At 41.8% G+C, this 25,077-nt stretch overlaps 1 protein-coding gene across 3 annotated transcripts in view; it reads right to left on the bottom strand.

The window, feature by feature from the left end:
• Kat7 (lysine acetyltransferase 7) overlaps positions 1 to 24,588 on the bottom strand; it is a 40,647-nt gene extending 16,059 nt beyond the window's left edge. The window contains exons 1-7 of one of the 3 annotated variants that reach the window (XM_070028317.1): positions 24,452 to 24,588; positions 20,918 to 21,065; positions 16,111 to 16,287; positions 14,536 to 14,775; positions 8,998 to 9,080; positions 2,921 to 3,010; positions 462 to 560 (exon numbers count right to left, since the gene is read on the bottom strand). In XM_070028317.1, the coding sequence (XP_069884418.1) occupies positions 462 to 560; positions 2,921 to 3,010; positions 8,998 to 9,080; positions 14,536 to 14,775; positions 16,111 to 16,287; positions 20,918 to 21,065; positions 24,452 to 24,466 (852 nt within the window). In that variant the 5' untranslated portion in view covers positions 24,467 to 24,588. The remainder of the gene's footprint in view (positions 1 to 461; positions 561 to 2,920; positions 3,011 to 8,997; positions 9,081 to 14,535; positions 14,776 to 16,110; positions 16,288 to 20,917; positions 21,066 to 24,451) is intronic. The other 2 variants (XM_070028319.1, XM_070028318.1) reach the window with 2 other exon arrangements.
• Between the last annotated feature and the right edge of the window lie 489 nt (positions 24,589 to 25,077).

Below are 25,077 nucleotides of genomic sequence, written 5' to 3'. Positions count from 1 at the left end.
GGGAGAGACTTCTCTTTTAAATCTGGATTCTAGCCCTTCCCTGCAGCACTAGACTCCACCTCCCCCAGAAAAGAGACAAAAGTACTTAACTGAAGGAGTAGGTTTACCTCAGGAACAACACACTAGATTTCAAGCATACATTAGCATTTGAAGAACTATTCATTTGCATCTTTGTTCCTATTATCATTTCTTCCATGCTAATCTGGTTCTGGCCAGTTTGGAATTTGTCACAAGACAGGTTCGAAGAACTTTTTGTAAATTTTTCCAAGACTTGTTTCCATTCAACAACCCAGTTTGGGGACTATAGTAAGCTCTAAGCGCCAGCAAAGAGTTTCTGATATTTACCTGATGGTCTCTTGTAAAAAACAGCAATTGGCTAATCTGCAAAGCAAAAGCTTAAAAAGCGAAAGGGAAACAAATGAGCTAAATTCATGCTAATTAAGAACTAAACTTTTCCTCACCATACATTTCTCTTTCTGTTCTTTGCTTAGTCCAGAATTTCTTTTCTTCCTGAGTTCTGCTACCTTTTCCTTATAGCGCAGCTGCCTCTCTGTTGGTGCCTAAAAGAAAAAACTGAGAAGTCAGCTGGAAAACTCATTACAAGAGTTAAACTTCAAAACTACAAAATTTTAATAAACATTTTTATAAAGAAAAAAGAGCCAAAAATTTAGTTACCTGTGAATAATGTATCCATTTTATAATTTAACATTAATTTCCTTCACACTCGAACTATATTTACTGCTAGTTAAACATAGGTTCTGTTTTTTAATAGTACTAAGGTTTGAACTCAGAAATTTGTGCTTGCTAGGCAAGTGCTCTCCAGTCCTTTTTGCTGTGGTTATATATGAGACAAGGTCTTGCTTTTTTTCTGGGCCATGCCTGGATTCTGATCTCCCTATTTGTATTTCATACTATACCTGGGACACTGTAGTTGTCTGGCATGCCATCATGTCCAGTTTTTCCTGTTGAAATAGGTTTTTAAAAAATCCAGTACTGGGGCTTGAACTCAGGGCCTAGGCACCGTCCCTTAGCTTTTTCACTGAAGGCTAGTGTATTACCACTTAAGGATTACTCCATTTCCAGTTCTTTTTTTTTTTTTTTGGGGGGGGGGGGGGCTGATTAACTGAAGAATCACTCAACTTTGAACCACAATCCTCATATCTCAGATTCCTGAGTAGCTAGGATCATAGGCATGAGCTAAGACAGTGCCAGGTGAGATGGGGGGTCTTGAGAACTTTTTGTATAGCTTGGGCTGTAACTGATCATCCTGCCACCAGCACTTGGCTCCACATACACCTGGCTGTAAACTTATCCTAACATTAATATGAATTAAGAATGCAAGTCAAGCTGGGTGCCAGTGGCTCATACCTGAAACCCTAGCTACTCAGGAGGCTGAGATCTGATGGAAGTTACAAGCCAGCCAGGCAAGAAAGTTTATGAGACTCTCATCTCCAATTAAGTACCAAAGAGCCAGAAGTAGAGCTGTGGCTCAAGTGGTAGAGCACTACCTTGAGCACGCGCACACACGCACGCACGCACGCACACGCACACGCACGCACGCGCACATACACTCTCTCTCTCCCTCTCTCTCTCTCTCTCTCAAGGCGTGGAAGTGGCACTGTGGCTCAAATGGTAGAGCACTAGCCTTGAGCACGCATGCACACACACACATACACACTCTCTCTCTCTCAAGGTGTGGAAGGGGCACTGTGGCTCAAGTGGTATAACACTAGCCTTGAGCATAAAGAAGCTCAGGGACAGTGCCCAGGCTCTGAGTTCAAGCCCTATTTCAAAGCAACAGAAATAAGATGAAGATCACAACTCAGTAAGCATTTATTGAATACTATTTTTGAAGTAATGTTTACTGATCTGATAGTGATACAAAATGAATAACAAAGAAACTGAGTAAGAAGAGAACCTAAGGTACATAATGAAAAAGATGGCCATTTCTTAGAGTCCTTTTTATTGCCAAGCAATGTGATAGCTATTACATATACAAGGTTCAGCTGACTATTCTGTATTGTCACTCATTTATATTAACAAGGAAATAAAGTTTAGGAAGATTAAATGGTCTGCCCAGGACAAAACAGCAAGAGAAAGAATCACAGTATTCAGATCCAGATCAATTTGTCTTCCAAGCAAAACTTCCTCACTACCATGCTCCCAGTTATCCACTTAAAATCTAACTACAAAAACAGACACCTAGATAAGAAACTATGAATAATATGTGATAAAGGCTGAAATTTTTTGAACACTAGAATGGACTACACTAAAGGAAGTGGCTCACTAATAGCAGGTGAAGATTTGGAAAGAATTCCTGTAAGAGCTAAGAATTGGACAAGGCCTTAAAAGAATAAATATAATCTCTTCTTCTTGGTCAGGTATAGAGTTCCAGGCAGAAAAACAGCCAAAAGTAAAGACCAAAGCCATTTATAAAAGAACAAGGAATCAATGCAACTCAAATGTTCAGAGGATTAGAACAAGGATGCTTCCTGGAAATCAAAGGAAAAAAGAAGAAAAGCAACCTAGCTGATTAACATCAGATATGAAGGAAATATCACTGCTGACCTTAGAAATAAGCCAGCTAAGTAGAGGTGGCTTGAAAGCAAACTATAATGGGGTTAAAAAATGAGGGAAAAATTAGAAAATGGAACAATGTAATCTTTCAAATAATCAAGAGTATCTTACTATTTCTATAATAAGTAGCTTGACTCTACTATTTATGAGGTAGAAGTATTTATTTATAGAAATTTACTACCTGGGAAGTAAATATCCTGGGCTGATGTCTAGAAAAGTTATTTAGCCATACCTTGAGCAACAAGAGGCATGGATATGCCTATAGAGAAATCATGGGTCAAAGGAGATTGAAGATGGGGATCTCAAACTGAATGGCCAGCCAGAGCTTTCACAAGGCCCATACCTGGTGCCTGGTTGCATGCCTGTTGTTGTCATCTTGCCTGTGGGACAGCATCCTCTCTTCTATCTGCTTATCCCGGCTCTGTGCTCTCACCTGCAACCATCAACAATGTCAATAAATCCACCTGTTTCTAAGACTACATTTACTTAAAGTAAAAGAATTCATGATAATCCCTTTCGTTTAGGCTGTACTTTGAAAGTAAAAGGTACACATATTATCACAATCTCTATAAGAGACAAGGCAAGCCTCTTATCATCCTTTTTCAGCCACTAAGTGAAAATTAGAAAAGTGAAATTATTGTTGCTAAATGGTGGGAAAGCTTTACCACAAGTCTGATGATTGAATCTGGATTCCTATCATTGTACGGGCTAATAAACTGTTAAGAAACTAGTTAAAAAAAAAAAAAGACCAAAAAACTATACAAACAAACAAAAAATAACTGAAGAAGTGCAAGAAGAGAATGAGAAAATACAAAGAAAACATTAGGAAACCTAGGTAGAGCCAGGCATAGTGGTAGGGACCTGTAGTCATAGATACTAAGCATGTTGAGACAGGAGGATTGCTTGGGCAACATAGTAAGACCAGATAGATATAGATATACAGATATAGATAGGTGACAGGGTAAAGAAGAAAAGGAAAAGAAAAAGGAGGGGAGAAGGGGAAAGAGAAAGAAAAGGATAACTTGGGTTCAAGTTAATAGGAAAACTCTAAACAGTTACCTAATCTCAGACAAATCCCATCACTACAGTTTCAGTTTCATCATCTGCGAATTGAGACCTCAAATCCAACTACCTATTCAGCTTCACTAAGGTTTAGCAATGTCAGAACTAGCACTTCCTTCATATCTGCTCTATCCCAAATCTTCCTGATAACAGCTACACACCATCTTAAGTTGACCAGGTAAAAACTGGACGTCATCTGTGATTCTTCTTTTTCTCATATCTCACATCGAATCCACCTGCAAGTCTAGTAGCTTGCTCCACTCCAAAATGCAACCTATTCTTAGACTTTCCACAGACACCATGCTAGTCCAGAATCCATCTATTGCCACAACTTCTTGAGCAGCCTTCTTCTAGTTCTATCCTCAAGTGAGATGTCATTTCAACAAAATGTTCACAAAATTACATCATGCCTTTGCTTAGGCAATGCTTCCTATTGCCATCAGAATGGAAACATTCCTGTGCCAAACCTCAGGCCTTCCTGACCTGAGCCCTGCTTCCTCATTTCCCATCATGTTCTAGCCACAGACTTCAATCCCTGAAATTCAGTGAATCTTTCTCCACAGCCATTTCTTCTAGATCCTTATAGAACTGTTTCTTTGCCACTATCCATATCTGAGATCAAATGCCAACTCATCAGGAACATCTTCTTTGACCTCCTTTATCAAAACCAGTACATTAGAATCTACCATGTCATTATCTTCAGCCTTTTGGTCTCTCATATTACTACATAAAATTCTTATTGACATATTTATAGGTATGCATTGCCTCCCTCCCTAAGGTAAGCCCCTTTTTTGCAGTCTTCCCTGATTTTGGTGGTACTGGGGTTTGAACTCAGAGGCTTGCACATGTCACAAAGGCATTCTATTATTTGTGCCACACCTCCTGTCTTTTCTGGCTTGGTTATACTTGAGATAAGGTCTCGCATTTTTCCTCAGGCTGGCTTGAACCATGATCATCCAACTTATGTTTGCCTCATAGCTAGAATGACAAGGGCAAACCACCAGGTATAATGGGGGCCCATAACTTTTATACAGGCTATCCTCAACTTCAATCCTCCTGATATCAGTCTCCTCATTGCTGGGAGTATATGTGTAAGCCACTTACCTGATAAGTGTCACTAAATAAGACACTGAGTGAGTCCTTAAATATTTGTAACTGGTTAGCACACATAGCCACAGAAGTTCAAGACTGAATAGAAATGGTAATATTGCTGACTACAGAGGTTTACTGGAAAACTCAAGGGCAATCATGTAGATGCAGAATGTTTTAAAACTCAAGAGCTTTTGTTAGGTTAGAGATCTAGCCTAGTGCTGCAAGCCTAGTATGCATGGGGTCCTGATTTTGCAAGAACACAAAACAAAAATTCTAGAACATTTATAAACGTAAGAAACCAATCTAATCTTTCCATATGAGATTTTAAATGTAAGACATAGCTTGTTTTAGAAATTCTATCAACTGGAGCTGGGAAGATAGATCAGTGGTAGAATGCTTGCCTTGCATGCATGAGAGGGTTCAATTCTTCAGCACCACATAAGCAGAAAAAAGTCAGAAGTGGTGCTGTGGCTCAAGTGGTAGAGTGCTCGCCTTGAGCTAAAGAGCTGAGGGACAGTGCCCAGGCCCAGAGTTCAAGCCCCACAACTAAAAAAAAAAAAAAAAAATTCTATCAACCTTTAAGTGTACTGCAGGAAAAATGAATTATGGTAAGCCTGATTCACCTTTTGAAAGAGGGGACCAAAAGAGGAAAAATGTAGAACAGAAATGTTTTGTGCGCTGGGCGCCAGTGGCTCACACTTGTAATCCTAGCTACTCAGGAGGCTGAGATCTGAGGATCGAGGTTCAAAGCCAGCCCAGGCAAGGAAAGTCCCTGAGACTCTTATCTCCAATAAACCAGTAGAAAACTGGAAGTGGCTCTGTGGCTCAAGCGATAGAGTGCTTGCCTTGAGCTGAAGAGTGCATGGATAGCGCCCAAGCCCAGAGCTCAAGCCCCATGACTGACAAAAAGAAAAGAAAAGAAAAGAAAAGAAAATGTTTTGTGGGTTCCCCCCACCAGAATTTTCTTCCCTAGACTGAAATCTTTTTTAAAACTTTGGCCATGGGGGGTTGGGAAGGTGGCTCAGTGGTAGAGCGCTTGCCTTGCATGCATGAGGCCCTGGGTTTGATTCTTCAGCACCACATAAGCAAAAAGAAAAAAGCCAGAAGTGGAGCTGTGGCTCAAGTGGTAGAGTGCTAGCCTTGAGCTGAAGAGTTGAGGGACAGTGCCCAGGCCCAGAGTTCAGGCCCCATGACTGGACTCAAAAATAAATAAATAAATAAAAATTTAGCTGGGCGCTGGTGGCTCACGCCTGTAATCCTAGCTACTCAGGAGGCTGAGATCTGAGGATCGCGGTTCAAAGCCAGCCCGGTCAGGAGAGACCGTGAGACTCCTATCTCCAATAAACCACCAGAAAACCGGAAGTGGCGCTGTAGTAGCTCAATTGGTAGAGCACTCGCCTTGAGCTGAAGAGCTGAGGGACAGCGCCCAGGCCCAGAGTTCAAGCCCCACGACCGACCAAAAAAAAAAAACTTTGGTCATGGGGCTGGGCGCTGGTGGCTCACACCTATAATCCTAGCTACTCAGGATGCTGAGATCTAAGGATCACAGTTCAAAGCCAGCCTGGGCAGAAAAATCTATCTCCAATTAACCACTCAAACACAGGAAGCAGAGCTGTGGATCAAAGTGATAGACATCTAGCCTTAAGCAAAAGAGTTCAGGGACAGCGCTCAGGCCCTGAGTTCAAACCTCAAAACTGACAAAAAAAATTGGTCATGGGGCTTGAACTCAGGTTCTGGGTGCTGTCCCTGACTTCTTTTGTTCAAGGCGCTCAATCACTCTAAGCCACAGTACCACTTTTGGTTTTTGAATAGTTAACTAGATAAAAAAGTCTCACAGGATATTTTTTGCTTGCGCTGGCTTTGAACAACAATCTTTAGATCTCAGCCTCCTTAGCAGCTAGGATTAGAGGCATGAGCCACTGGTGCCTGGCTTTAGACTGAAATTTTTCATGTTCTAAAATAAACTGCTTGGGGCTGGGAAGGTGGCTCAGTGTTAGAGAGCTTGCCTTGCATGCCTGAGGCCCTGGGTTCGATTCCTCAGCAAAAAGAAAAAAGCCGGAAGTAGCGCTGTGGCTCAAGTAGTAGAGTGCTAGCCTTGAGCTGAAGAGCTGACAGACATCGCCTAGGCCCAGAGTTCAGGCCCCACGACTAGACCCCCAAAATAAATAAATAAATAAAATAAACTGCTTAAAATGTATAATATTACAAGTCAATAATTTTTTAGTTATATCTTAGGAGGATTTTTATGCAAAACGAAAGTTTCAGATAGTTTAATTTAATGACAAGTAGTAGAAGAGGATTATAAAAATACAGAGATCAGTTGTCAGAGAAGGATGTCTCATCAGCTTCAGATTTAGATGTTGGGAGAGCTGTTATAGCTCTAATCGGGCCAAAGATAATGGCAAGACCCTACACAGAGAAGACGCCTTGCCCACAAAAAAAAGAGCAGGCTGGGCCCCAGTGGCTCATGCCTATAATTCTAGCTACTAAGAAGGGTGAGATTTGAGGGTCATAGTTCAAAGTCAGCCCAGGAAGGAAAGTCTGTGAGACTCTTATCTCCAATTATCCACTAGATAACGAAGTGGCACTATGGCTCAAAGTGGTAGAGTGCCAGCCTTGAGCAAAAGAGCTTAAGAACAGTGCCCAGACTCTTGAGTTCAAGCCCCATGAACAACAAAAAAGATCTGGAAGCTGGATGGCTCATGCCTTTAATTCTAGCTACTCAGGAGGCTTAGATCTGAGGATCATGGTTTGAAGCCAGCTCAGAGAAGGAAAGTTCATGAGACTCTTACCTCCAATTAATTACAGAAAAAGCTGGAAATGGCACAGTGCTAGCCTTGAGCAAAAGGAGCTCAGGGATAGAGCCCAGGCCCAGAGATCAAGCTCCAGGCACAGACCAAAAAAAAAAAAAAAAAAAAAAATCTGGAATGAAGAAAACTATTCTAATCTTAAGAATACATATATAATTGGAAACAAACTATTCTTCATAAAGAACAACTAAAGAAAATTTTCATCCTGTGATCTACTTGTAAGTGATAGAACAAGTATTTGAATTGAAGAAAGTTAATGTTAGCTAGAAATATAATTATTCTTTTTTTTTGGGGGGGGGGCAGGGGGAGTCCAGTCATGGGGCCTGAACTCTGGGCCTGGGCGCTGTCCCTCAGCTCTTCAGCTCAAGGCTAGCACTCTACCTCTTGAGCCACAGTGCCACTTCTGGCTTTTTTCTTTTTGCTTATGTGGTGCTAAGGAATCGAACCTAGGGCCTCATGCATGCAAGGCAAGCGCTCTACCACTGAGCCACCTTCCCAGCCCAATATAATTATTTTTAATGAAATTTTCCCAGACAAGTAAAAATCTGTGGCCGAGGCCTAGTTCACAAAGTAAAATAAACAACTAGTAATACTTTGTTTAAACAAATTATTTCATATAGATAACTTGTCAAAATACTACCTGAACAATCCATTAGATTAGCATTTTCAGTTGTTGCTTCTGTAAAATTCTTTAAGTTCTACTTTTTAATGCTTCCTCAAAGTCCCAAAGGTTATTTAGGAGGTATATTTTTCAATAATTTAAAAGAATTAGCCAAGAGTAGATGTCAGAGTAACCAAAAGGAAAAATATTCTGCAGAAATGGACAAAGAAGAAACAAATTGTGAAAATATTTTAAAAAGCAAATTAGATAGGCACTGGCTGGCTCACTCCTGTAATCCTAACTGTTCATGAGGCTGGGATCTGATAGTTGTGTTTAAAGCTAGCCCCAGCAGAAAAAGTCCATGAGACTCATATCTCCAATTAACTACCCCTGCCAAAAAAACAAAAAATAACACCTAAAAGTGGAGTTGTGGCGGTACAGCACTAGCTTTAAGAAAAACAACAAAACACCTCAGGGATAGTGCTGGCCTGGCTGGGTTAAAACCACGCACGCACGCACGCACGCACGCACGCACGCACGCACGCACGCATGTGCGCTCTCACGCGAGTAAATTAACTTCACAGATTTTTAAGAGAACTTAATGCACAATGCTGCAATCACATATTTATGCAAATTATGCCTCAGAAGCAGAGGCATGTTCCTAGCAGTTTTCAAAGTCAACTGTCAACAGATGATTACAATAGTGGTTAAAGTTCCAAACATTGTACAGACAATCTCCTGTTTTCTTCCATTACTTACTGTAATTCTTCACTGTTGTAGCCAATGGTTAGCCAAGTGTTGAGCAAGCAGCAAGCCCTCAGTAAGTAGATGCTAAATAAATAAAAATACAATTACCTTGCACTCATCAGCTGAGAGGTTATGATAGAGTGGGCATCCTGAGATGGAGAAATGTCTCTCGTGTTTTCCTGTAAGATGTCCTGTTAAAGGAGGGAAAACTTAATCTCCAGAAAGAAGATGTTCACTTGGAAAGTCCAGATTTTTCTCTATAGCAAACTTATTTTCTTGCTGTATCATTTACATCAAATACATTCACCAAAAATAGTGACTTGAATCAACTATAAATTCTTTGCTTCTGCAGGACAGATCTGATAATCTTTATAAATTCTTGTATATATTCAATGCAAGTTTTTGTTACTTCTGATATAATTGTCAAATGCTTTGTCAAAACTAAAGTATATAAAGTCATATATCCACAAAACATTACATACAAGAACCTTTTCTTTTTGTGGAATTCCACTCTATGTTAATCAAGTAATATGCATAAATTAAATGTACCACTTTTTCTACTGTGCAGAGCAACCTAAACAGAATTTAATCCCTTTAATTAAAGAAACATGAAAAATGGAGAAGAAAATGGCAATTTTCTTTTTCTTTTTTGGTCGGTCATGGGGCTTGAACTCTGGGCTTGAGCGCTATCCCTCAGCTCTTCAGCTCAAGGCGAGCACTCTACCGCTTGAGCCACAGTGCCACTTCCGGTTTTATACTGGTTTATTGGAGATAAGAGTCTCACGGACTTTCCTTGCCTGGGCTGGCTTTGAACCATGATCCTCAGATCTCAGCCTCCTGAGCAGCTAGGATTACAGGTGTGAGCCACCAGTGCCTGGCGAAAATGGCATTTTTCTATCATGTAAGTACACATATTTTTTCTTTTGTGCTGGTCCTAGTGCATGAACTTAGGGCCGAGGTGCTATCTCAGAGGGGTTTTTTTGCACTCTCCCACTTGAGTCTCACCTCTACTAGCTTTTTGCTGATTTATTAGAGATGAGAATCTCTCATTTGTCTACTTGGGGGGCTGGGAAGGTGGCTCAGTGGTAGAGTGCGTGCCTTGCATGCATGAAGCCTTGGGTTTGATTCCTTAGCACCACATAAGCAGAAAAAGTTGGAAGTGGTGCTATAGCTCAAGTGGTAGAGCACTAGCCTTGAGCTGAAGAGCTGAGGGACAGCGCCCAGGCCAAGGGTTCAGGCCCCACCACAGACAGACAGACACACATACAAATTGTCTACTTGGGCAGCTTGGAACTGTTATTCTCAGATCTGAACCTCCTGAGTGGCTAGGATTATAGGTGTGAATCACTGACACAAGAGTAAACACACCATCTCTTTTGGTGTTTGACCTCAAGTTTCAGTCTTGCCAAGCAGGAGTCCTGCCACTTGAGCCATTCTTCCAGCCCTTTTTACTTTAGTTATTTTCCAAATAGGGTCTTGTATTTCTCTCCTGAGTGTGGACTGCAATCCTATGATGCTTCCTGTGTAGGGAGTTAATAAGAGATGCAGCATCACTCCAAGCTCATTAACAAGGTAAGGGTCTTGTAAACTTTTGTTCTTGCTGGCCTTCAACTGAGATCCTCCTGATTTCCACGTCGGAAGTAGCTGGGATTATAGGTGCCTGGCCTAATCATACTCATATTTTGAGGGATGACTAGTTCAGTTTAAAAAGTTAGGCTTCTTTTATAATTCTGATTAAAAAATAGATATGAAATATCTATATATAGTTATGGAATAGATACAAGAGCTTAAGAGGTGAAAATGTTAGAATACAGAAGCTTGTTTTATCTTAAGAAGTACCTTTTCTTTTTTTGTGTTGCTGGAGATTTAAAAAACAAACAAACAGGATCTTACACATGATAGGCCCTAACACACAGCTACATTCCTAATCCATTCTTCTGTTTTTCATGTACAATTTTTGAAAAACACTCAAGATGTTGAACGTTATTTTACATTATTATACATTTCTTTAACCAAGAAAATTTATAAAATATCAACCATGGAGTGAAAGGGCTGATGAGACAATGCTAATTAGTGATGTAAGGATATGCTAGGGTAAGGTAAAAGTATACAAAAGAATCTTCACCTTTCTTTTATGAAGAAAAACAATAACAAAAACCATTGTTTTTGTTCTAATAATGGGGCTTGAACTCAGGACCTCGCATCCTTGCTTTTTTTTTTCTGCTCAAGGTTAGCTCTCTACTACTTGAGCGATATCTCTACTTTTCGCTTTCTGCTGGTTAGTTGAAGATAAAAGTCTCACAGATTTGTCTGTCTGGACTTTGAACCACATCCTCAGATTTGAGCTATTACCTGCTGGTGAAAAAAGGCTTTTTTTTTTTTTTTTGCCAGTATTGGGGCTTGAACTCAGGGCCTGGGCACTGTTCCTGAGCTTCTTTTGCCTAGTGCCTAGTGCCAGTGGCTCACGCCTGAAATCCTAGCTACTCAGGAGGCTGAGATCTGAGGATCATGGTTTAAAGCCAGCCCAGGCAAGAAAAGTCCGTGTGACTCTTATCTCCAATTAACCACCAGAAAACTGGAAGTGGTATTGTAGCTCAAGTGGTAGAGTACTAGCCTTGAGCTGAAGAGCTGAGGGACAGGACCCAGGCCCAGAGTTCAAGACCCATGATCGATAAAAAAAATAAAAATAAAAATAAATTATACACACACACAGAGTAATTTATAGAGCAAACCTTATTTGTTTGTTTGGTCAGTCATGGGGCCTGAACTCTGGGCCTGGGCACTGTCCCTTAGCTCTTCAGCTCAAGGCTAGTACTCTACCACTTGAGCCACAGCGCCACTTCTGGCTTTTTCTGCTTATGTGGTGCTGAGGAATTGAACCCAGGGCCTCATGTATGCAAGGCAAGCACTCTACCACTGAGCCACCTTCCCAGCCCCAGAGCAAACTTTAAAGGATAATAAAACATCCTTTATGACCATTCAGAGCCAGTTCGCTAAAACTTTATTATTAAAAGGCAATTCTAGCCACTTACAGTTATGCACTACTTAGCTATGTTTCCATTAACAACAGACCACTTTTACATATGAAAGCTTGGTTGCTAAGCCGGGCGCTGGTGGCTCATGCCTGTAATCCTAGCTACTCAGGAGGCTGAGATCTGAGGATCGCGGTTCAAAGCCAGCCCGGGCAGGAAAGACCGTGAGACTCCTATCTCCAATAAACCACCAGAAAACCGGAAGTGGCGCTGTAGCTCAAGTGGTAGAGCGCTCGCCTTGAGCTGGAGAGCTGAGGGACAGCGCCCAGGCCCAGAGTTCAAGCCCCACGACCGACCAAAAAAAAAAAAAAAAGAAAGCTTGGTTGCTATAACATGGTAGCAGGGTACACTGTTATGTGTATGTGGTGATGCTTGTATAAACAAACCTACCAGCAGCTACTCACAGAAAGCATAGCACACATAATTATGTCTACTATGCAATACTTGACAATGGTTATCACTACATTATACACATGTATTTACTACACTGTATCCTTCATTGTTAAGTGTATTCTTTGAATTTATCAAAAAGAATTTCAAAGCTGGGAGCCAGTGGCTTATGCCTGTAATTCTAGCTACTCAGGAGACTGAGATCTGAGGTTTATGGTTCAAAGCCAACTCAGCCAGTAAAGTCTGTGAGATTCTTATCAGAAACCAGAAGTGGAGCTGTGGCTCAAGTGGTAAAGCTCAGGGAAAGTGCCCAGGCCCTTATTAGTTCAAGATCCGGGACAGGCACAAAACTACTCAAACCTCCTCCCCCCCCCAAAAGAATTTTAAAACAGTATACATTATACTAGCAGTAAGCTTGTAAATTTTCTCTTAACAGCACCACTTCACTTAATGTAATCGCAAACTTGCTTATAATTCATCAGAGGCATAAACGCAGTAAGCTGTGCTACATACACATATACACATATACAAAGAATGCACCCCTGCTACCAAGCAATATATTACAATTTCTTGGACACAAAAGCAAAACATAGTGCAACTTCGGTGAAAACTTGCTATTAGATACAGTCATTCTCATTTTATTGTGATTCATATATACTGCATATTATAAAAACAAATGGCAGGTTTGAGGCAACTCTGTGTCAAACAAAAAGTCTGTTGGCACTATTTCTCTAAAAGCTCTGAAGATTACTAACATATTTTTTTTCCTTTTGTTAACAGTGCTGGGATTTGAATTCAGGACTTCACACTTGCTAGGTAGCCAATCTATGGCGAGAGCCATGTCCAGAACCTTTTGTGCTCTAGTTATTTACAGAGTCTTGCTTTTTGCTGGTGCTAACCTTGACTATAATTCTTTATGCTTTCCATGTTGTTGGAATGACAGGCTTACCTACCATGCCTTAACTTTTTCTGTTCAGATGGGGTCTTGGGAACATTTTTTGCCTGCATTGGTCTGGAGATGTGATGCCTTGAATCTCATCTACGTGGAACTATAGGTATGTGTCACCATATCCAGCTATCAGTTACAATGGCAACTCATAAACTTTTTGCATGGGCTGGCCTCATGCCCTAATCCTCTCAATCACTGATTTCTGAGCAGCTAGGATTACAGGTGTAAGCTACCAGCACCTGGCAGATAAGTCTTTTTGTTGTCGCTGCTGATTTCAGGCACCAAAGAAATATTTTATCTTGCTTATACTTACAAAGTACATAAAACTATAAGACTTAAAATCTACTGAAGTCAACTGAATACTGTAATCCTAGCTACTCAGGAGGCTGAGATCTGACTGGTTTAAAGCCAGCCCAGGCAGAAAAATACCCACGAGACTCTAATCTCCAATAAACTACTCAAAAAAGCTGGAAGTGGCGCTGTGGCTCAAATGGTAGAGCACTAGCTTTGAGCACAAGGAGGCTCGGGGACAGTGCCCCAGCCCTGAGTTCAAGTCCCATGACCAAATAAACCTACTGAAGTCACAGAAGGCCAGAGTCTCACGTGTACTTTATCAGTCTTTATAGCCTCTTGATAAAAAAAAAAAAAAAAAACAGCATTTATCATTTCCTTCACAGCTCTATGTAGTCACAGTCCTTTATTTTTTAATTTATTTTTTGTGCTGATAAAGGGGATTGAACTCAGGGCCCGACACTGCTATCCTTTAGCTTTTTCACTCAAGATCAGTACTTTACTACTTGAGCTACAGTTCCACTTCTGACTTTTTGGTGGTCAACTGGAGATAAGAGTCACATAGACTTTCCTGCTGAGGCTGGCTTTGAACTGAAATCCTCAGATCTCAGCCTCCTGAGGAGCTAGGGTTGTAGGCTTGAGCCACTGGCACAGCTTCTACCAGTCTTCATAAGCAATAACTGTGATGAAATATCATGAGGTATTTAAAGACAACTGATCTTTTTGTGTTTGCTGAGAAAAAGGGTTTTTCACTTGGAAAAGCTTCCAATTTCACTACTGGTAATTTCTTTCTGTTTATCATTATGCACAACAGGTCAAGAAGCAGAATTGTTTTTATTTATGTGGGCAACTCATTACTGAGTATATAACTTAGAAATATATAATCTTAGCAGCTAGATCACAACAGAACATAAAATATTTCTGGATGGTCCCAATTCTGAGAGAGAACCACAGAATGGAGTCATGAAGGTGGGTCACACTTACCTAGAGAGTTACAGCCGGGTGTAGGACACTTCATATTGAAATTGTAGCTTTCATGGAAGCGACGGCGCTTGGGACGATGAGAGAGGTCACTGCCCGAGTCCTTCAGGGACATGTCCTTGGCAATGCTCTCATCATGAGACACATTGGGGCTGGAGATGTCTATGTCAGATTCAGAAGAAGGTGCATTTCCAGTTGGAGTTCGAGGTGGTGACTCATCATGATCAGCTGTATTTTTAGTTTCTAAAGCAACAGCAATTGGTAGAATGTCTGAATGGGTTCATTTAAAGGTTGATTGTCAGAAGAGTTTATGGGCTTCCTGGTTCTCTTTTTGTTTTTTACTTATCTACCATGAGACACTGATACCATTTCTTAGGTGCAACTTAAATTCTGATTAAAATTAAACTTGGGGTTTACTAATGTTCAAGAGGAAGTGTACTCATTACCTCACTCATGTAACTGTAACCCTCTGTATAGTATCTTTACAATTAAAAAAAAAAAAAAAACTTGGGGTTTACTTAATGCATTTCTCCATGTTTCTCTTAAGCATCTGATCATAAGTAATGAAAACAGGATGGAAAGAAGTCCTTAAAAAAATTATGACTTTATGGGTGGGAAGGTGTCTCAGTGGTAGAGTGCTTGCCTTGCACGCATGAGGCCCTGCATTTGATTTTTCAGTACCACATAAGCAGAAAAAGCTGGAAGTAGAGCTGTGGCTCAAGGGGTAGAGTGCTCGTCTTGAGCTGAAGAGCTCAGGGACAGTGCTCAGGCCCAGAGTTCAGGCCCATGACCGACAAAAAAAAAAAAAAGAAAATCTGAGTAGGGTTGGGAATGTGGCTTAGTGCTTGCCTAGCATGCATTAAGCCCTGGGTTCAATTTCTCATTACCACACAAACAGAAAAAGCCAGAAGTGGCATTGGGGCTCAAGTGGTAGAGTGCTAGCCCCAGGACTGGCAAAAAAAAAAAAAAAGTCAAACCTTCTTCATCCATGGATGAAAGTGTCCTACTCTCTTGTTTCTATTACAGGTGTAATCTCTGGTTGCTGTGGATTTCAACCAATATACTGGTAACTAAACTGTCCTCTTCAAGGCATATAATTATAAGAAAACAGCAGACAGGCTGGGTATACTGGCGCATGCCTGGGATCCCAGCACTCAGGAGGTACATACAGGAGGATCTCAAGTTCCAGGCCAGTCTCAGCTACTGCCTCAAAAAAGGGGAAAAAAAAAAAAAAAAGAGGCCAGATGCCAGTGGCTCATGCCTATAATTCTAGCTACTCAGGAGGCTGAGATCTGAGGATCACGATTCAGCCCAGGCTGAATCCAATTAACCACCAGAAAACTGGAAGTGGTGCTGTGGCTCAAGTGGCAGAGCCCCTGCCTTGGGATGAAGAGTGCAGGGACAGCACCCAGGCCTAGAGTTCAAGCCCCACAACCAACCCTTCCCCCCCCAAAAAAAGGAATCAGGTAGCATTTGTCTACATGAATTCTGTCAGTATTAGGCATCTATTTGCAGTACCCAAACCCTCTTTAAAATGAAAGTGATTAGTACACATACAGGTTTACAACACTCAGTTACCTCTGTCTGAAAAGTCCACTACTTGCTCAGTTTCAGAGCCAGATGAACGAGTCTGCCGAAGGGGATACTTTTTCGGAGTCACTGGGGTAGGCTGCTGCTGACTACGAGTAACTCTTCTGGTAGAATAGGCAGGCTCCTCAGTGCCAAAAGACTGCAAATTTCGAACAGGGCTCGAATCTGATCCGGATTTTAAAAGATTGCAAAATAAAAGGAAATCCATTTTATTTCCCATCCATATAATGAAAATGTAGCTTCTCCTCCTCCTTTGTACTTCATAAAATCCAAAAAGTCCTTAAAATATATTTTATTAAATTACATATAAGTAAAAGAGCTTAGTTTGGGTATAGATTATTAAATTACATATAAATAAAAGAGCTTAGTTCAGGTATAGATATAGTATGTATAGTATTACTAGTTTAGGTTCCATAATCAACACTGATGTGCTTCTTGAGCACATCAGTATCACCAAGCTTGTTTCCTGATCAACAACAAAGGAAAATACTAGGCATACATTCCTCAAAGGTTCTGGTGAGGAACATGAGAAAATATAGAGAGTATGTACCATGTATTAGATTCCTCCTGTTTGTCTTCCTTTATTCAAACTCATCATGAAACTGACATTCTATTACTAACAGCATAGTAATTTGTTTCCTTTTATGAGGAGGTTATTTTTTGTGTGTGTGTGTGTGTGTGTGTGTGTGTGTGTGTGTGTGTGTGTGTGTGTGTGTGTGTGTGTGTGTGTGTGTGTGTGTGTGTGTGTGTGTGTGTGTGTGTGTGTGTGTGTGTGTGTGTGTGTGTGTGTGTGTGTGTGTGTGTGTGTGTGTGTGTGTGTGTGTGTGTGATGAGGCTTGAACTCTGGGCTTGGGCGATGTCCTTGCGCTTTCAGAGAGCGCTCTACTGCTTGAGCCACACTGTTTTCTAGTGGTTTATTGGAGATAAGAGTCTCATGGACTTTCCTGCCCGGGCTGGCTTTGAGGCTTTGAACCTCAATCATCAGATCTCAGTCTCCTGAGTAGCTAGGATTACAGACGCGAGCCACCGGCACCCAGCTGAGACATTTTCTTTTTTGAGACTAGGTCTTGACGTGTATCCCAGGCTGATTTGGAGTCTGCTAGGTCATCTGGATGGGCTTACATTTTCATTCCTCATGCCTTTACTTCCTTAGTGCTAGAATTATGGCATATGACACCATGCACAGTCAAAGTATATTTTAAGCAACAAAAAAGATTCCTTCAGGAAGTGGCGCTGTAGCTCAAGTGGTAGAGCGCTCGCCTTGAGCTGAAGAGCTGAGGGACAGTGCCCAGGCCCAGAGTTCAAGCCCCACGGCTGACAAAAAAAAAAAAAAAAAGATTCCTTCACCAGGGCAACTGGTGGCTCCCGCCTGTAATTCTAGCTACACAGGAGGATGAGATCAAAGCCAGCCCAGGCAGAAAAGTACATGAGACTCCTATCTCCAAATAACCACCAAAAAAACCGAAGTGGCACTGTCACTCAAGGGGTAGAGTGCTCGCCTTGAGCTGAAGAGCTCAGGGACAGCCCCCAAGCCCAGAGTTCAAGCCCCATGACCAACAATAAATAAATAAATAAATGAATGAATGAATGAATGAATGAATGAATAATAGAAAAATTCCTTCAGTGGTACAGTGCTAGCTTTGAGCAGAAGTAGCTCAGGGACAACACTCAGGCCCAGAGTTCAAGCCCCAGGACTGGCAAAATAATAATAAATTTTTTCAATAATGTATAAGTCATAATGATTCTCCAAAGAAGAAAACTGGAATTCTCAAGCTTTTTTTTTTTGGTCCAGTTGTGGGGCCTGAACTCTGGGCCTGGGCGCTGTCCCTCAGTTCTTCAGCTCAAGGCTAGAGCTCTACCTCTTGAGCCACAGCGCCACTTCCAGCTTTTTTCCTTTTGCTTATGTGGTGCTGAGGAATCAAACCCAGGGCCTCATGCATTTAAGGCAAGCACTCTACCACTGAGCCACCTTCCCAGTCCCAATTCTCAAGCTTTCTAGAGAGAAAAGTTAGCACATAGCCAGTCTATAAGTTTGTGTATTTTTACCAGGCTGTCCACATTTCTTATCAGATGACTGCTTTAGAGAGTCATTTACTGTGAAGATGTGCCGGGTTTGTACAATTCTGTGGTCTCAAAGTAAAGCAAATGAAAGAGATCCATATATCATACATGTCCTAGCTGCTTTGAAAATTCACAATTTTCAAGTGTCCAGGGATGATCAATTCTTTGCCTATACTGTTCCTTCTGCATGGAGTAACATTTTCCCATCTTTCAACTTGTCAATTCTTACTAGATTCTTTTTTTTTTTTTTTTTTTTTGGTCCAGTCATGGGGTCTGAACTCTGGGCCTGGGTGCTGTCCCTCAGCTCTTCAGCACAAGGCTAGCACTCTACCACTTCAGCCACAGCGCCGTTTCTGGCTTTTTTCTGCTTATGTAGTGCTGAGGAATCGAACCCAGGGCCTCATGCATGCGAGGCAAGCACTCTACCACTGAGCCAACTTCCCAGCCCTCTTACTAGATTCTTAATTGATCATTTTGAAAGACAGCTTAAATTGGCTTCTCCACATCTGGGCTTCCATAGTAGTCTAAGCCAATCTCTCTCACCCATTTTTTTAAGAGCCTTACCATTAACAACTCACTAAATTGTGAGCTCTTTAAGGGCATGAGCTATGATTGTCCTGTCAGAGTATCTGGGCTAGCATGTAACATAATGCTTGAATTATAGTAGCCATTTATCAAGTCTTAGGGGGAGTGGGGGAAGAGAGAAGAACCCCTGGGTTGAGAAATCAAGAGAAAATCACTATACTTTGGTTAAAATCTTAAATTAAGATGAAGTTATTAAGAAAACACTCCCATTTTCTCTCTTGTTATAAGCTAATCAATACTACCCAAGTGCTCAGAGAATATTATAATTCTCCTTTAATCTATTATTGAAGCTTTATATGTATTAACTGAACTTCCTTTCCTACCCTGGGAAAGGAGGAGCCATAAGTAACCTCCAAATTGAAGCCCAAATGTCTAAATGTATGATAAGAACCTTTAAACTCTTTTCTAATCCTGAGATTCTGTTCTTTCTTACCAAAATTTGGGGTACTTAAACACTGATACTTGAGTCCAACTTGTTATATCTAAATGTATATCTAATAATGTTCTAGAACTAGTTATGAGACTGTTTTAAGCTGCTAAATCATCCTAGAGTAATGCAATAATATTTCCATCTTTTATAGAAACACCAGTCATCAAGAAAGGGGGTTTAACCAGGGGCTGGGAAGGTGGCTCAGTGGTAGAGCGCTTGCCTTGCAAGCCTGAGGCCCTGGGTTCGATTCCTCAGCACCACATAAGCAGAAAAAAAAAAGCCATAAGTGGCGCTGGCTCAAGTGGTAGAGCACTAGCCTTGAGCTGAAGAGCTGAGGGAGAGCACCCAGGCCCAGAGTTCAGGCCCCACGACTGGACCACCCCCCCCCCAAAAAAAAAGAAAAAAGAAAGGGGGTTTAACTTTGGAAAGCAGTCTGGAGGGTCCTCCGAAAGCTAAATATAGACCTCCCCTATGACCCAGCCATACCACTCCTAGGCATCTATCCTGAACAACAGAAACCAGTATACAAGGACACATGCACCTCCATGTTTATTGCAGCACTGTTCACAATAGCCAGGACACGGAAACAACCCCGATGCCCCACCACAGATGAATGGATCCAAAAATTGTGGTAGCTATACACAATGGAATATTATGCAGCCATTAGAAAGGAGAAAATAATGACATTTGCAGGAAAATGGATGGAACTAGAAGAAATCATGTTGAGTGAGATAAGCCAAGAGCAAAGAGACAAACAGCACATGATCTCCCTGATAAGTGGATTTTAAATCCAAAACATAAGGTGATACAACAAAGTTAACAAGACTTAAGAAACAAATGACCTCCACTCATCTGATCACATATATGGTATATATGTGCACACCGGAGGGAAACTAGGAGGAGGACACAGAACTAGAGGGAATCAGGAAAAAAATACAACAGTGGGACCCATCAGCTGCAATGGACATTGATCAAAATGAACTAAGCAACTCAATGGCAGTGATGGGAGGGTGGGAACGAGTGGGAAAGAGGGAACAGTTGACACTATGCAAAAGGAAAGAAATGAACATATCATCCCATGTGGAAGAAATAGAACTCATAAACTTTATAGATCACGATAGACACTTTGCCCCATGAAAGTTAGAATGTGTTTGTGACTTTAACTAAGCATCACTATCCCACAATATTGTGAAATTTGTGAAATTATGTAATCACTTAATTACAATAAAGAATTGCACAAAAAGGGGGGGGGGGGGAACAGGGTTTAGCAGAGCGCTGGTGGCTCATGCTACTCAGGAGGCTGAGATCTGAGAATTGTAGTTCAAAGCCAGCCAGGGCAGGAAAGTCTGTGAGACTCTTACCTCCAATTAACCACCAGAAAACTGGAAGTGGCACTGTAGCTCAAGTGATAGGGCCCAGGCCTTGAGCTGAAGAGTTCAGGGACAGTGCCCAGGCCCAGAGTTCAAGCCCCATAACCAAGCCTCCCCCCCCCCCAAAAAAAAGAAAGAAAGAAAAAAGAAAGGGGGATCTACAAATTGGAACTGGAACTGAATCTAACAGAAACCTTTTTAAATACTTGACACTTCTGTATTTGCCCTTTAATTTGCTAGATTATGGCATCTATACCATTCCCAAAGAGCAATTTGCATATTAGCTAACACGATATGATGACCAATTAATCTGCTGTGAGTACTAGTCAAGAAAAACAAACAATTTTACCTTGAGAACTCTGGCTTAACCTAGCTGAGGAGCGGGTAACTCGGGCAGATCTGCGCGATGTGCCATCACTTTCTGAACTGTCTGTGTGCTCGAGATCTGTAGAAAAATCGGAATCTTCGGTTCCATCTGAACTACTGCCTGCATTCCTCTGTAACAACATAGATTCAGATATTAGCACTGGAATTAAATGAACACTATGATTCTGGAAACATCAAGCTCAAGCCTAACAAAAGATCCCACAAGCATTTCTCTCCCTGCCCAAAGCCAACTCCCCTTGCTTAGGGCAATTAAATGAAACAATCTACAAATAAGACATCTTTGCTTAATAAATGTAAAATATTATCACTAATTCTGAACTCCATTTGGAGATCAGTACCAAAACTAAATAAAAGCACTTTCTCCTCCCAAAAAAAACAGTAACAACAACAAAAAGAACAAAGTCACTTTTTTGTTGTTAAGAAAAGCATCATCCAAAATATCATAATAATTCTTTTCTGGGGTAGTAGGAGTGTTTGGACTCAGGGCTTTCTTTGTGCTTGAGCAGGTAGGTGTTCTAATGTTTTAAGCTACACCTTGAGCCCCCCCAAATTCTTTTCTTATGTCATCCATTCTTGAAGTTTCTATACATGAATGACAAACATAATTATTTAAAAGGCAGCCAATACTAAGGGATCATGGGTAACCAAAAGAATCACATTTCAGTCAATAATTACCAATTAGTTTCCTGAGTAATGACAGGCCAAAAAGAATACTTTTACAATTGAGTATTTAACACTATGCCCTTTGATAAAGTGAAAAGGAAAATTATCTGCAAAAAAACACTACATCTAGGCATTCACACAGTGACACCAGAGGTGGATACTCTAAGGGGAGGAACACTGATGTGTAATGCCTCAGTGCCTCTGATCACACAAAATAATATTCACATGAAATGAACTCCAGCTGGGTGCTGGTGGCTCATGCCTATAATCCTAGCTACTGAGGATCGTGATTCAGCAGCCCTGGCAGGCAAGTCCATGAGACTCTGATAAGTTTCTCTCCTCCAGAAAACCGGAAGTGGCACTGTGGCTCACAGTGGTGGAGTGCTAGCCTTGAGCAAAGAGCTTGGGGCAGGGTGGCGGGGATGGGAAGATATGAACTCCAGGAAATGCAAACCTGAGGATTTTTTTCTTTTTTTTTTAATCCTGTTTATTTTACTGTTTTTGGGTGGGGATAAGGGGCACAAATATGGAAGGACATAAGGGTGAATAAATGCAGCAGTGGTACTCACTAGACACCATTTTAAAAATACAACTTGTGGGTGGGGACAAGATAGAAAAACTGGGAGAGAACAAAGGGGAAACACTGTCTAAAATGAAATGTACTCATTACCTCTTATGAAATTATAAACCCTCTGTACACCAATTTTTTAACAATTTAAAATAAAAAAAAACCTACAAAGCTTCAAATTATTTTTTTATTTTTGGTACTGGAGATTGAGCCCAAGGATTTGAGGATGGTAACATAGACTATATCACTGAGGGGCTGGGAAGGTGGCTCAGTGGTAGAGCGCTTGCCTTGCATGCCTGAGGCCCTGGGTTTGATTCCTCAGCACCACATAAGCAAAAAGAAAAAAGCTGGAAGTGGCGCTGTGGCTCAAGTGGTAGAGCGCTAGCCTTGAGCTGAAGAGCTTAGGGACAGCGCCCAGGCCCAGAGTTCAGGCCCCATGACCGGACCCAAAAAACAAAAAACAAAACAAAACAAAAATCACTGAACTAAACGCCTCTAGCCCCCAAGTCCCAATTCTTCAGCAAAAGAATAAAACCCTCAGGATTAAATGTGTTTGAAATTCATAACTTTTTCAGTATTTAGTATTAGACAGCACTTTATATGTGTATACACACACACGCATATATTTCAAGTAATGGCCATAATCAAATATATTACTTCTGGAGCAAAATACACAACTTAAATGAGATACATAAAAAATATAAGTAGCCTACAGGTTTGCCACCAAATAAGTTACTTAAGAACTCACTGTACTTGGAAACCACAGGAAGGGGGGCTGGAGACCTATTCTATAGCACCAATAGTATGTTTGCATTTGATATGCCTTAATATAAATATCACCAATTCAAGTCATTTTATTATTTTTGCCATAATGAAATCTGACCTTGGGGACCTTCCAAGGCAGGCTCTCTACATCTGAGCCATGCCTCCAGCCTAACTGGGACCATTGTAGAATACATTAAAAACACAAATACTTAACTTGTAAAAGTGTCTGTGAAGAGAAATTTCAAAGCACAATATATCTTCCAGTTTTCCAAATACAAGTCAATATACTCAAATATAAGTGAAGTCACAGATATGAGTAAAGAGTCACAGAAAAATCACCAGAATAAAAGAGATTCTTAAAGGTCATGTGGTCTAATTGCCCAGCTAGGTGAATACATGACCTCTGACCTGGGTTGACCCTGAAATTCATCTCTTTTCTGGTCTCTGCCAATCTACTTCCAATCGAATACCTTTTTCCAATCTTACTCTTTCACTTTCCCTACTATACCACTGTAATACGCCTCCAAGTAGAGGATTCACTACATTTTTGCAAGGTTATTTGTAAGTCTGTTTTTCCCCATTAGACTGTGATATCCTAAAGCCAGGATTATGCCTAATTAATTTCTGAATCCCCCAGCAACCAGCACTTAGTTAACTGGTCAATAAACATCTGTTGACTTGCCTAACGTTTGTTCTGTAAGAGTGTTGGCTCTGTCACGGCAGCTGCCGGGCTAAAAGCACTCCAGGTCGGCCTCTGCGTGAAAAAAGGAGACGAAGATTTTCCACAGTCGCCTCATAAGACTTTTCTAGTTTGTGTATGTGCGCGCGCGCTTGTGTTTAATCTTTATTTTTCGACAATGGCAAACCAAGCAAATAGTGGAGGACGAAGGCTTTAACTGCTTCAGATCAGAACTGGGATCCCTCGAGAGAGGGAGCTGGTTTCCCACCACCAAGACCTCCGCTTTGTTGTACCTCTCACCAGGACAGGAAAGCTGCCTCCCAAGCTCGCCTCTGAACCTATCAGCATCCCGAAGGGCGGGACAAGGACCATCCAATCAAGGCCCCGCTAAATCTCGCCCTCCCCACGGGACAGACTGAGAAAAATCACCAATCAGAAGAAGGAGGACCGTTCTCTACAACCAGTCGCGGAAAGCTCGGGCCTGGTCCAGACGCCGCCCCCGCACGCGGGCAGGTGACCGTTGGGCCCAAATAGGCGGCGTCATTAGCCAATCAATACGCTTAAAGACGTTACAGCGGCCAATTAACAGTAAGAACGCCTCCGATCCGGGAAAGCCGAGGGCGGGAATAGTTGCAAGCGTAGGCCGAGACCAGAGTCGGGCCCACATTTTTCTGACGGGTACCGAGAGAAGAGAGGGTGGCTAAACGAGGTTCAGGGGAGCGGGAAGTTAGAACCGACAACTTCGAGGCGTGGCCAAGTGCGTCACGGTACTCAGCCGACTATCCTCGAAAACCCGCCATCCTTCTTCTACCTTTTCTTACCTTCCTTCTCGGCATTGCCGGCGGCTGCGACCCGACGCTTCCAACTCGGGCAGCGGCGGCAGCAGCAGAAGGAACGGTGGCTCCGGCGGGCTCCGTGGCGGCCTCTCTAACAGTCCCAATCTTGCGGACGATCCCAAGTGCCTCCTGCCTCTCAGCGCCTAGACCCTTCTGCGCACGCGCCGCGGGCTGAAGCGCTTTTTCCCTCACTTCCGTTTGGGGTCGCGTCACTTGACGTGAGGGCCAAGGAGGATGCTGGGAGGTTAACTCCTTTTAGTGAGGCCAGCGAGCGCCATTTTGGAATCGGGCAGGCGTTGACGCCCATTCTGGAACCGTCAATCCAGCCATTTTTAGTTAGGTGAGTGGCAGCCTTGGTGAGCGTGGTTTGCCATTTTTGTTTGGGGCTGAAACCTAATGAAGCTAACGGGTTTCATCTTTGCCATGGGCAAAATGTCCCTTCCTGGTCATTTTACTTTCTGGAGTGGAGCTAGGAAACTCCCAGAATCCGTCAGGTTGCAGAGTTTAACCTTTTCGTTGCCGAGTTGGCTAAAGAATGTTTCCGTTTATCCTTTATACACTCGAAATTGTGAAGAGGCATTTTGCACGAAAACTGTATTTTACTAGCCTGT

Source organism: Dipodomys merriami, unplaced genomic scaffold, assembly GCF_024711535.1.
Source record: "Dipodomys merriami isolate MVZ:Mamm:240054 unplaced genomic scaffold, mDipMer1.0.p SCAF_19, whole genome shotgun sequence".
Taxonomy (NCBI): Eukaryota; Metazoa; Chordata; class Mammalia; order Rodentia; family Heteromyidae; genus Dipodomys; species Dipodomys merriami.
Note: the sequence above shows the minus strand (reverse complement) of the source record. Positions and strands in the feature narration are given on the sequence as shown.